This window comes from Silurus meridionalis, chromosome 11, assembly GCF_014805685.1.
Source record: "Silurus meridionalis isolate SWU-2019-XX chromosome 11, ASM1480568v1, whole genome shotgun sequence".
NCBI lineage: Eukaryota > Metazoa > Chordata > Actinopteri > Siluriformes > Siluridae > Silurus > Silurus meridionalis.
Window position 1 is genome coordinate 1752251 of NC_060894.1, and position 11355 is coordinate 1763605.

The 11355-nt window shown below is 40.3% G+C and overlaps 1 protein-coding gene and 1 long non-coding RNA gene across 2 annotated transcripts; both read left to right on the forward strand.

The window, feature by feature from the left end:
* Positions 1-1891: 1891 nt before the first annotated feature.
* adra1ab (adrenoceptor alpha 1Ab) lies at positions 1892-7154 on the forward strand. Its single transcript, XM_046860442.1, has 3 exons — positions 1892-2044; positions 2423-3617; positions 4435-7154. Exons 2-3 carry the CDS (start codon positions 2699-2701, stop codon positions 4812-4814), a joined length of 1299 nt encoding a protein of 432 aa, XP_046716398.1. The 5' UTR covers positions 1892-2044; positions 2423-2698; the 3' UTR covers positions 4815-7154.
* Positions 7155-8558: 1404 nt separating this feature from the next.
* Positions 8559-10521, forward strand: LOC124393591. Its single transcript, XR_006927339.1, has 2 exons — positions 8559-9357; positions 10292-10521. It is a non-coding gene; the product is annotated as an uncharacterized LOC124393591 (long non-coding RNA).
* Positions 10522-11355: the final 834 nt, after the last annotated feature.

An 11355-nucleotide genomic window follows, 5' to 3' on the forward strand; every position in this document is an offset into this window, starting at 1 on the left:
AATGAGTATCAGGATCGGCAGATATTTACATTTATGGCATTTGGCAGATGCTCTTATCCAGAGTGACTTACAATTATCACATTCATACAACTGAGCAGATATGGGGTTAAGGGCCTTGCTCAGGGACCCAGAAGTGGCAAATTGGTGTAGCTGGGATTTGAACTCACAACCTTCAGAGCCAAAGTCAAATGCCATAACCACTAAACTCTAAAGATGTTTGAGAACTAAACAGCCTAAAGATGCATGAAGTTACTGAGCAACTCAAGAACTATGAAGATGGTTTTTGCCATTTTGAAGACTGCAATTTGCATAAACATTTCTGCATTGAAGTGGCCATTACAGAACAGAACCTTAACAATGATGGAAGTGTAATGAATAGACATTCAGTGTTGAGGATGGGAGTTTGGCTCCTCTATTACCAGTTTCATGGTGCTTATTTCGCTCATAAGGTATAAACTTATAGGCACAAACATATACATTTTTAGCTTATAACCTCTATATCTCTGTAAAGCTGCTTTGGGACAATGTCCATTGTTAAAACCTCTTTACAAATAAAATTTAACTGAACTGAACTCACCAGGCTTCACATTTAAGTATTTCCTTTAATACATGTAATCTCCAAAAACCTTCAGAACTGCTGCCTGCCGTTTTTATTAATCTGTCACATAAAATGTTTGACCATCAATGACAGGTGAGTGGTTTCCCGATGCCAGCGTTGCTCTTCGCCGTCTTCAAAAGGTTTGTACTTTTTTTTTTGTCTATCCAATCTGATACCACAAGGTACTAATGCACTGAAACAGGTCACTATAATGTCTATAGTCAGATCCTTCTAAGCTTTTTTGTACACAATTCTGTAAACAAATGGGCCTCAAATTGTCCATACCCCCGCAGGAGAATTTCACACATGAATGCTCTTGATGAAGTTTAATTAATTCCTAGACAACAACGTATTTCGGATATGAGTGCAGCTTATCGTCGAGTTCCAGCTTCCAGACAACTGAAGTGACAATTAGTCTGAGCAATTTCCTAACAGAGAGCCATTTTCCTGTTCTCTCCTGTGAATAATCCAACACAAACAAAACCTCCTGAGAATAAATTAGCATACATTACGGGAAGAGGCGTCCATTCGAGAGCATCGAATCAACATTTTAATAAGGAGATTTTTGTGGTGAATATATATATATATATATATATATATATGTGTGTGTGTAAAGGCTTAAAGAATATTACAGCTGACAATAATTGGACCCCTTGCTTGGCCTCATCCTTTTTTGTAATGTTGGTCGATATCCAAAGCGATATTAAAATTCTGAGCATGTCTTAAGTTTCTGAGTCTCTTTGAGTGTCTCTGAGTGTGTCTGCGAGTCTCTGAGAGTTAAGAGGATTGGGGAAAGCTGATGATATTTACCCAGGACAAGTATCCCTATAGAAAAATGTTGACATTTATTAAATTTATCGCATTTAACCTACCAAGAGACACAAACATTCAGCTTTCAGGGCTCTGTAGAGTTTTCTCCCAATTACCTACAAATTCTAAAAGCACAAGGGGCATCATGGATGGCAATCCAGCAGGATTCTGAGAGCATTTTATAACCTGTGCTCATGCCATTTCTCTTGTTTCCTTTCATTATCAGAATCTGAGCTTCATATACATAAAATCCTGTAACCACAAAAGACTGCTTTCTGTGAAAATTTGTAGAAATAGATAAAATAAGTGAGTGTTCAGATTCAGCAGCATACAAAGGAAAAGAGTGAATGCGTCTATCTGTTTAATTCGAGCAAAATACATTTGGACATTGCATACATTTTGATGAACTGAGCTGAATAGCATGAGCTTGGCCCCTGCCCAATGCACCAGCCCATCCTGTGCACAAAAAAGTGGCATAAAGGAGGGGCATAAAGGGCTCATACTGTCATCTTGTAGTGGCTGTAAAGCATGTAACTTGCATAAAGATGCCTCTTCGAGTCGGGTGTTTTTCACTCGCATGTCCTTCGGTCCGTTATTTATTTCATCCGAGCTCTCGGAGACACGACTTCTATAAAGGTGAGTTTTTATATGTATATTTAAGAACAATTTGTCTGTACTATTTTTTTTAATATTTGAAATGCAGTTGTTTATTAAGCTGTGATTCCCTGATTGGTGAATTTTTGTGAGATTGATGCACGTCTGAATTATTTTGCTGGAATTTTATGTCTTGATTATCTGTGACAGCGTAGGTATATTTTGTTAATATTTTTGCACAATATACAAATCAATATGTATGCAAAATTGTACAATAACAATTAGAAATTCAGACTAACAACAAATGTTAGTTGTCAAACAATCCAAATAACTGCATTTACAAGATCAAGCATGAATTCATATGACATGAGATAGATCAGGTGTCTGCTATATCCCCGGCTTCTTCTTCTCTGTTCACAGGATGCTGCAAGTGTTTTCAAGAATGCACAACAGACTGAAGAAACACAATGACAGTCATTGGAAATTTCAGACTAAGTTTAGTGTTTAGATGTAGTTGTTCCTTGACCTCCACTGGAAGACGAGGTGAAGATGGCAAGAAGACGATTCTAACTAGAATGAATCCAGAACCCAAGCTGATGGATTTAAGACATGGATGACTATGATATCAACACTGTATGTACCACCTGAAGTAGAATTGATCAATAAACACAAAAGCCACTTCACAGGAGATGTGCTATGATGTCTGCTGAAGAAAACTTCACTGCAGTGTTAAACCTTGACAGCTGCCTGAACTGCACCCAGGCATCAGTATATGATGTAAACATCCCCAAAGTAGTAACCATGGTGGTGGTCTTCATGCTTTTTGTTGTGTTTGGAGTAACGGGGAATGTGCTGGTCATCATGTCTGTAGCGTGCCATCGTCAGCTCCGGTCGGTCACGCACTACTTCATGGCCAACTTAGCTGTTGCTGATCTGCTGCTGAGTTGCGCGGTGGTGCCATTGTCGGCTTCATCCGAGGCGCTCGGACGCTGGGTGTTGGGTCGAGTTCTGTGTGGTGTTTGGGCATCGCTCGATGTCATGTGCTGCACCGCATCCATTTTTAACCTTTGTGCTATCTCCGTAGACCGCTGGCTGGCTGTTAGCTACCCACTTCGATACCCATGCCTAGTCACAAGTGGGCGTGCCATTGGTGCCATGGTGGGTGTCTGGGTGGCGTCAGTTGGCATTTCCGTCGGCCCACTGTTTGGCTGGCGAGAGCCGATGCCTGACGATGAATCTGTGTGTAATGTCAACGAAGACCCGGGATACACCATTTTCTCGGCCGCCTGCTCATTCTACATTCCCCTAACTGTAATATTGGTCATGTACTGTAAAGTCTACATAGTGGCACGAAGCAAAGCAAGAAGTCTCCACGAAGGGCAATGGCACAGTGATGTAAAGGACGGCGCGGGGTTCAGGATCCACCGTGGCAATGCTCAGAGATGCCATGCTGAGAGCAGAACTGAAGATGAGGGTAGTAGGAAATGTTGCACCTATGGTGCCCTGGTGAAGCTGCTCACGTTCTCCAGGGAGATGAAAGCGGAAAAGACCCTGGGAATAGTGGTGGGCTGCTTCGTCCTTTGCTGGCTTCCGTTCTTTCTCGTGCTGCCCATCAGTGAGTACATGTTCTGCCAATTGAAATGATGTTAACTAGTTACTCAGATTATAGACAAGATGTTTACCATTGTTCAATTCTCAGCTCCGATTGGGCTGAGAATTAAACAATGGTATGATAAATTTTATGAATACAAATAAATTTACTTTTTGGATGCATTGATTTGATAATAAAAACCAAGCTATATCCAGATATCCACATGAAGCCATATAAACTATATGGAAAAAATAATTGTGATCATTTTCTGGTTCTTCCCCAAACTGTAACTTGAACTAGGAGACCCAAACCTGTTCCAACATAACAATGCCCCTGTGCACAGATAGAGCTCCATGAAGATTTGCTTTACATGGGTAGGAGTGGAAGATCTCCTACTATAGAGCTCTAAACCCTATTGAACACCTCTGGGATGAACTGGACCTCACCTACATCAGGACCTGAATTATTATAACAGCAAATGGGGATTACATTTGGAATAGGATGTCCAAAAAGCACATAGCAATCATATGGCCAGGTGTTCACACACTAGATGTTGGAGTGTGGAGCTTGTGGAGATTTGTGGAGATTCATTCAGCAACAAGGGTGTTAGTAAAGTCAGGTGCTGATGTAGATGATGAAAAGAGGCCTGTGGTGTTCAATAGGCTATAGAGAGGAGATCTTCCACTCCAATCCATTTAATGCATATCTTCATGGTGTCATTCTGGAACAGTGCGTTGTGGTGGAAGTTTGAGGAAGAACCACCTATGGCTGGAAAAGGCAAGTGTTCCAATACTAATTATATTATTAATATAGTCAATTTATGTTTTTTTTCTCTATGTAGGCTCCATCTTTCCAGACCTCAGACCCTCAGACACCGTATTTAAGATCACTTTCTGGCTTGGATACTTCAACAGCTGCCTAAACCCTATTATCTACACTTGCTTCAGTCAGGAGTTCAAAAAAGCCTTCCAGAACGTTCTTAAAAGCCACTGCCTTCTCAAAACCACCAGTGCCACCCCTCAGACCCAAATCTCTTCCCATCCCACCCTGCCCTCTTGTCCTGTCACTCATTCTGCCCCTCAGTTTACACCCACAGGGGGAAATCAGGTGAATAAAGGTCTCCTGAAGTTCTGCTGCTTCAGCGCCAGAGTCAAAACTACCAACACTGAGACTCGTCATGTCTTTGTGGACATGAAAGGATTGACAGGACAGGCTGTGTGAGACGTCAAGGACGTGATCGATACAAAAAAAAAAAATAGTATCATAATAGTTTATATATTCAGCAGGTTCCAAACTCCTGAGTCCACTAGCAAGATTTAACTACATTTTCGAGTGCAACAGTGACTGTGGAAACACCAAGACCTTTATGTTTTTTAGAGACATGCATATTCCTTTTGTTTCTTAACTCTGTAAAACACAACAATTGGACAGTGAATGAAATTCTTTAGAGTACAAATGAGACATTTTTGTCTCTAACAGAAGAACTTGTGTAAGACGGAGAACAGGAGAGAAGATGTGATGAGACTCCCTCACCCCCACATTCACACATGGAGATGGAAGCTTAGTGGTTTGGAGTTGTTTTGTAGCAGAGAAGGTTCCGGAAAGTGAAAGGAATCCTGAACGAAAACGGCTCCCATTCCATACTTCAGCACCATGCAGTTCCGTCTGGACTGTGGCTCTTTGGAAGCGACTTCACCGTACGACGAGACGATGAGCCGAAGCGCACGTCTGAGTTCTGTAGTGAGTTCTTAAAGAGCAAACAGACATCTGAAGTGATATCTATCATGAAACCACCTGCCCAGTCAACGCACCTAAATCCTATTAAACTGCTCTGGGATGAACACGAACATCGCCATCTAGTGAAGAACATCTTTGGCGAGTTTTACAAGAGACACAGCAAAGTGTTTCAGCTGAACGTTTGTAGAAGTGTCCAGATGCTAAGTGTGTAAAGCTGTTCTTCATACTAAGGCAAGTTTTTTCAATGAAAATAAAGTGGAACATCTGGACATTTATAGATTTGTTTATTCAGAGTAAATCTTCTGACCGTTACATGACTGCGTTTGTTGCATAGAAACAAAAGGAACATCCACGTGTCTCTCAAAAACCATTTTGTAACTGTTTTGATTGTTTATGCTCAGACATTCACTTTGAGATGTTTGATAATTGTGTGTACGTATTTTAGAAACCATTGGTAGTAAAAATGAATAAACATTATCCCTTATGGTATAGTGCTTCAATCTCTCTGAAGCACTATACCATATATATATATATATATCCCCAAGTCTATCCCCTTGTTCCACACATTGGGCAGGTGTATCTATTTTCCCCTCTCTGTTCTCCATTCTCCTGAGGTTCTCCTGCCTATATCTCATTTTCCATAAGCATGTTGCTCTTTTAACCTTGCTGTGACACTGTGACGCTGTGCACCACAAGGAGAAAAGCACTATCGCTCTTTTCCCGACTGCCAAGAACCAGCATAAAAGCACCTCGAAATGCAAAAACGTAGAGCACAGTTTTCTTCTCAAAGACCCCAAACTTTATGAAAATTGATGAAATCCAACATCATTAATTCCATAGAATTTGTCAAAAAATTGACCTGACTATAAGATGTTCTTTTTGAACATCTAATTCCACAATTGCTCTTGTAATTAACTCCACTCTTCCCTGAAGATGTTCCACTAGATGTTGGAGTGTGCTTATGGAGATTTGCGCTCATTCAATCACAAGGGTGTGAAATAACATTGAACATTGAACATATAAAGTTCTATAGCAGGAGATCTTCTACCTGAATCCATGTGAAGCACATCTTCATGGAACTGGCTTTGTGCACAGGGTTTGCATTGTCACTCTGGAACAGTTTTGGGTCTCTAAGTTCAAGTGAAGGAATAATTTCATGTTACTGCATTCAAACACGTCCTATAAAAGAGTGTGCCTCTAACATTTTGGTAACAGTTTGAGGAGGAACCACATATGGATGGACATGTGTCCATTCACAGTGTCTCTGATATGTGAAATGAAACCCGTTTTTTTATTACTCTAGTCTAAATCTTTGTGCAGGAATATATTCGTTTATTTACGTGACCATATCAAAGAGACATTTGTGCTGTATTTAGAAGAACGAAGCTAAAAGTCGATATGGTGTATAGTGCCACCTAGTGGTCCACCATCATCAACATCTTTCTGTCTCTGCTGTAGTTGGATGTTTTCTTTTCAAAAGCTGTTCAAGATAAACCAAGATATTAGTAATGCTGCATGTTAATACATTATACAGACAAAAGTATTGGGACACTGGACACAGTGGTCCCTCCCCCAAATCCTACCACAAAGTTGGAGGCATGCAACTGTATTCATGTCTTTGGGGTAGGAGCATTACATCTTCCTTTTAACTGAACTAGGAGACCCAAAAATGTTCCAGCATGACAATACCCCTGTGCGTAAATCCATATCAATGAAGATACACTTTGCATGGGTGGGAAGTCTGTAGAAGATCTCCTGCTGTAGAGCCAGGCCTACTCACCTTCTCACCTTCTCACCTTGTGGTTGAAAGAATCTCCACAAAATCTCCACAAAATCCAGCTCCATGAAGATCTGCTTTACATGGGTTGGAGTGAAAGACCTCCTACATAGACCTCCAACCCTATTGAACATATGAACTGGAACGCTGACCGCACACAAACCTCCTCACATCACCAACATCAGTACCTGACTTTACTAACATCCTTAAAGCAAAATGAATCTACACAAAATCTAGTGGAACATCTTCATCAGAAGACTGGAGATCATTATAAGAGCAAAAGGGGACTCAGTGTGGAATGAGATGAAAAGCACATACTAATCTTATGGTCAGGTGTCTACAAACTTTTGCTTATAAAGTGTATTTGGAAATTGAAAAAGCTGTTTCTGATTAAACATAAAATTTCCCTTCAACATTTTTCCTGCATGTGTAAAAGCAGGTGGTGTGACTTGGTGTGCCAAAACATTTGCACACGATTAATCATTAATCGATCAAGTTTATTGCTGTATAAAACAAAGATGATGTCATGGATTTTATTATACAGATGATCAACAACAAAACTTTCAATAAAACCTCATGAGTCTATTGAAATGACTGCAATGGGAATTTTGGATTTATTTAACATTGTATTTTTTATCGGAATTTCTGGAGGAAACCTGAAACCCAATAATAAAGCAGGAGAAGATTGTATGGATTGTGGTTCACCTGGAAGGGTCCGTTCACAGTTCTTTTTTTCCTCCCTTTGTAACTATAGAGGAGGAGGCCCTTTTTTTGTTGAGCGAAATGAAATGCAAGATATGATATTTTTAGGGCCTCGCTCAGGGGCCCAGTGGTCACATTTTGGTGGTGCTGTGATCAGAATCAAACATATTTTTTGATTTTTGACTCAAGTGAAATGGGAGTTAAAAAATTTATTTTAATCCCTTTTGGGCTTCTCCCATTAGGGGGCGCCACAGTGGATCATCCGTCTCCATACCCCCCTGTCCTCTACATCTGCCTCTTTCACACCAACTACCTGCATGTCTTCCCTCACCACATCCATAAACCTCCTCCTTGGTCTTCCTCTTTTCCTCCTTCCTGGTGTCTCCATCCTCAGCATTCTCCTACTGATATACCCCATGTCCCTCCTCTGCACATGTCCAAACCATCTCAATCTCACCACCCTCACCTTGTCTCCAAAACATCCTACATGCGCTGTCCCTCTAATAAACTCATTTCTAATCCTGTCCATCGTCGTCACTCCCAATGAACAAGAAAATAAATAAATAAACTGATTAATTAATTAATTTCAGAGATGATGAAGGAGGTCTATGGGGTGCCAACACCACCTAATCACATGCAATAAGCTCAAGTATTTACCCAACAGTATTATCTCCTGGGTTGTGAGATATATATATATATATACTTATCCAAAGCGACTTATAGTTATCTCAGTTATACAGCTCAAAAACTGAGGGTTAATGCCTTCAAGTCGAAAAGCTTTTATTGAAATGAGACATTTCTCCAGAACCCTTGTGTTGCATTCTGTAAAAAACAACATAGAGCTACATAACAACACAGATCTGAGGAATAAAGTACAGAGAATCGTGTACAACCGAGTGCAGACAAAAGACATTGGGTCGTGATCCAGGGCCCAGCAGTGGCAACTCAGTGATGCTGGGATATGAACCCATGACATTCCGATCGAACAGCTCAGTAACAGCTAGAGCAAGATCAATTAATATAGAATATTTACTAAGGGTGCCATTATTATTATTATTATTATTATTATTATTATTATTATTATATTACTGTAAGTCATTGTAGCTGCGTCGAGTCGATTCCCATGATGACATCACCAAGAAAAGACATGAACAATGTTTTTTTTTTTTTTTTACTTTTTTAATTTTGTCAAACCACCATGTTTTTTTTATTTTTTTATTTTCATTTTTTTTTTTACATCACCATCCATTACACACTTTTCAGCGCGAGCGAACATCCTCAAACCCCAAAGACGTGATCGACCAGCCAAAACAGTGGGGTTTGAAGAAAAAGGGAGGGAGGGGTGGGGAGGGTCAGGGGGTAAAGGAGGGGCAAGTGAAGAAAGAGGAAGGATTCTAACAGCATTGCAAACCTTAGGCTGAAATGTTCCTCAACCCCAGTCAGCAAACAGCGTTTCACTTACATCACATACTAGAGGCATATAAAACATACAAGTTTACAGAATGAGGTACGTTAAGTATAAGTGTGTGTGTGTGTGTGTGTGTGTGTGTGCTCTGAATGTTGAAAGCTATACTAGATGATGATGTGAGGAGCTGAAGCTTAAGGCATGTCTTTTTTTTTCTTATAACAGCTTAATGCACATGCATGCATACACCAGCGGCTCAGTGGGTTCATCCTTTTCTTTTTTTTTTTCGGGAGTATGTGGTGTCCGTATGTGTGTACGTATTACACCGATCCACACAGAGAACCTTCGAGAACATGCAACACCCCCCTCCCCAGACAAGAGGAGAACATCATGTCACCCGAAGATGATGAGAAAAGCGTTACGACATGTTGAACCGTTTCCAGAAACAAACATGTGTTTTATCTTACAGAATGAAAAAAAAAACAAAAAACGGACGAATGAGTCAATGTTGTTTTTATAGCACCGTGTCTGGAAGGGTTGCTACGGGCAACGTCCGACCTATCGGATTGCGTTGCCATGACAAACACTGAGCTGTAGTCATAGTAACGCAGGACAACACATCGAATGCAGGAAGGAGGGAAGTCGCAGAGGGGAACAGACGTCGTTAGTCAAATGAAATGAAAATACTAATATAAAAAAAAAAAATATTCATTTAATACTTAAATTTTGTCGATCCCAGGACACACACACACACCACCACCTCCACCTTCCCAGATATTCGATCAACAAAGAAAAGAGGATCTCATGCCGCAAAAATAGTTTACGTCCAGGGCCGAATTTGTTCGCTAACCTTCTCCTTTACTAACTTCCACTCGGAAAACATCGTTTTGCTTCTCTCGGGATCGTCAGCGCTGCATCTCGGGGGATCTGATACCATTAGAAATGCCTTATAGAGTTAAAACAGCTTGAGGATCTGGCAACCAAGAGCGTACGATCGCACTCCTGGGAGAGGCGGCGTAATAAAAACACACAAATCTCATATTGTGTGTGTGTGAGCGTGAGCACGAGTGAGTGAAGGTGTGTGTGTGTGTGTGTGTGTGTTTACGTAGTCATGGGGAACGAAAGGTGAGGGACCGAGGAGCCAGGATTTTTACAGATGAGAGATAAAATATTTATATATATATATATTTAATATAATATATAAAAAAAGGTTGATCTCATATGAAAGATTTCGGGCAGAGATCCAGTGTGATTTTTATCCACAACACTACAACTAATGTTACGCATCGTACATGACCCAGATGTGGTACTGTGTATCCGGGATCCATGTAGAGAATAAAAATGGCTCAACCCTTCAGCAAAGCTTTTTTTTTTTTTTGTATCAGTCAGGTGTCATTTCAGTGTGGCCCTTGTTGGCCCTTGTTGTAAATGATCACCCCGGTGTTGCACTACATCACTAACATTGACATCGAGACCCCCGTAATGGCACTGCGACAAGGGGGAAAAGAGAGGAAAAAAATCTGGCACCTTTGCATCGGTTTTCTTCGGCTATTCGACATCTATATAGCCTTCTGAGTTTTTTTTTTTTTAGTTTTTTTTTCATCAGCAAGTAAAAAAAAATACAAAATGAGTACACTTCTGTATGCCCAGGTGTAAAAATGAAATGTGAGGTTAGTCTGATTAGAGAAAGGATTGGATCAGATTAGATTAGACGGACATAAACAAATATCCGTATGTTCACGTTCGTTAGCACAGAATTTCAAATAAGAAGAAGAAGAAGAAGAAGAAGAAAAAACGAAAGAAAGAAAAAAACACAAAACCTGCATTAAAAATCCAATGATAAAGTCAAAATAACAAACCTGGCTCATAAAATTCTCGATTTTCGAGAAGTTACGATCCCAAATCGAGCCCCTTTTTTTTAGATTTTTAATTGAATATAATACAATTCAAACTTTCAAAATTCCGACATTCTTCTCTGTAATTTCACTAATTTCCTAAAGTCATTAGTCAATGATTAAGCCACAATCGTCTTCACCTTTCAGGTCACCGATTTCCACATACCTCACCTTTAAACCCGGGACGATTCGCTCCAGCGATCATCTACTCAATCAAGAAAAACTTTGACGCACTCAAACCGCCTC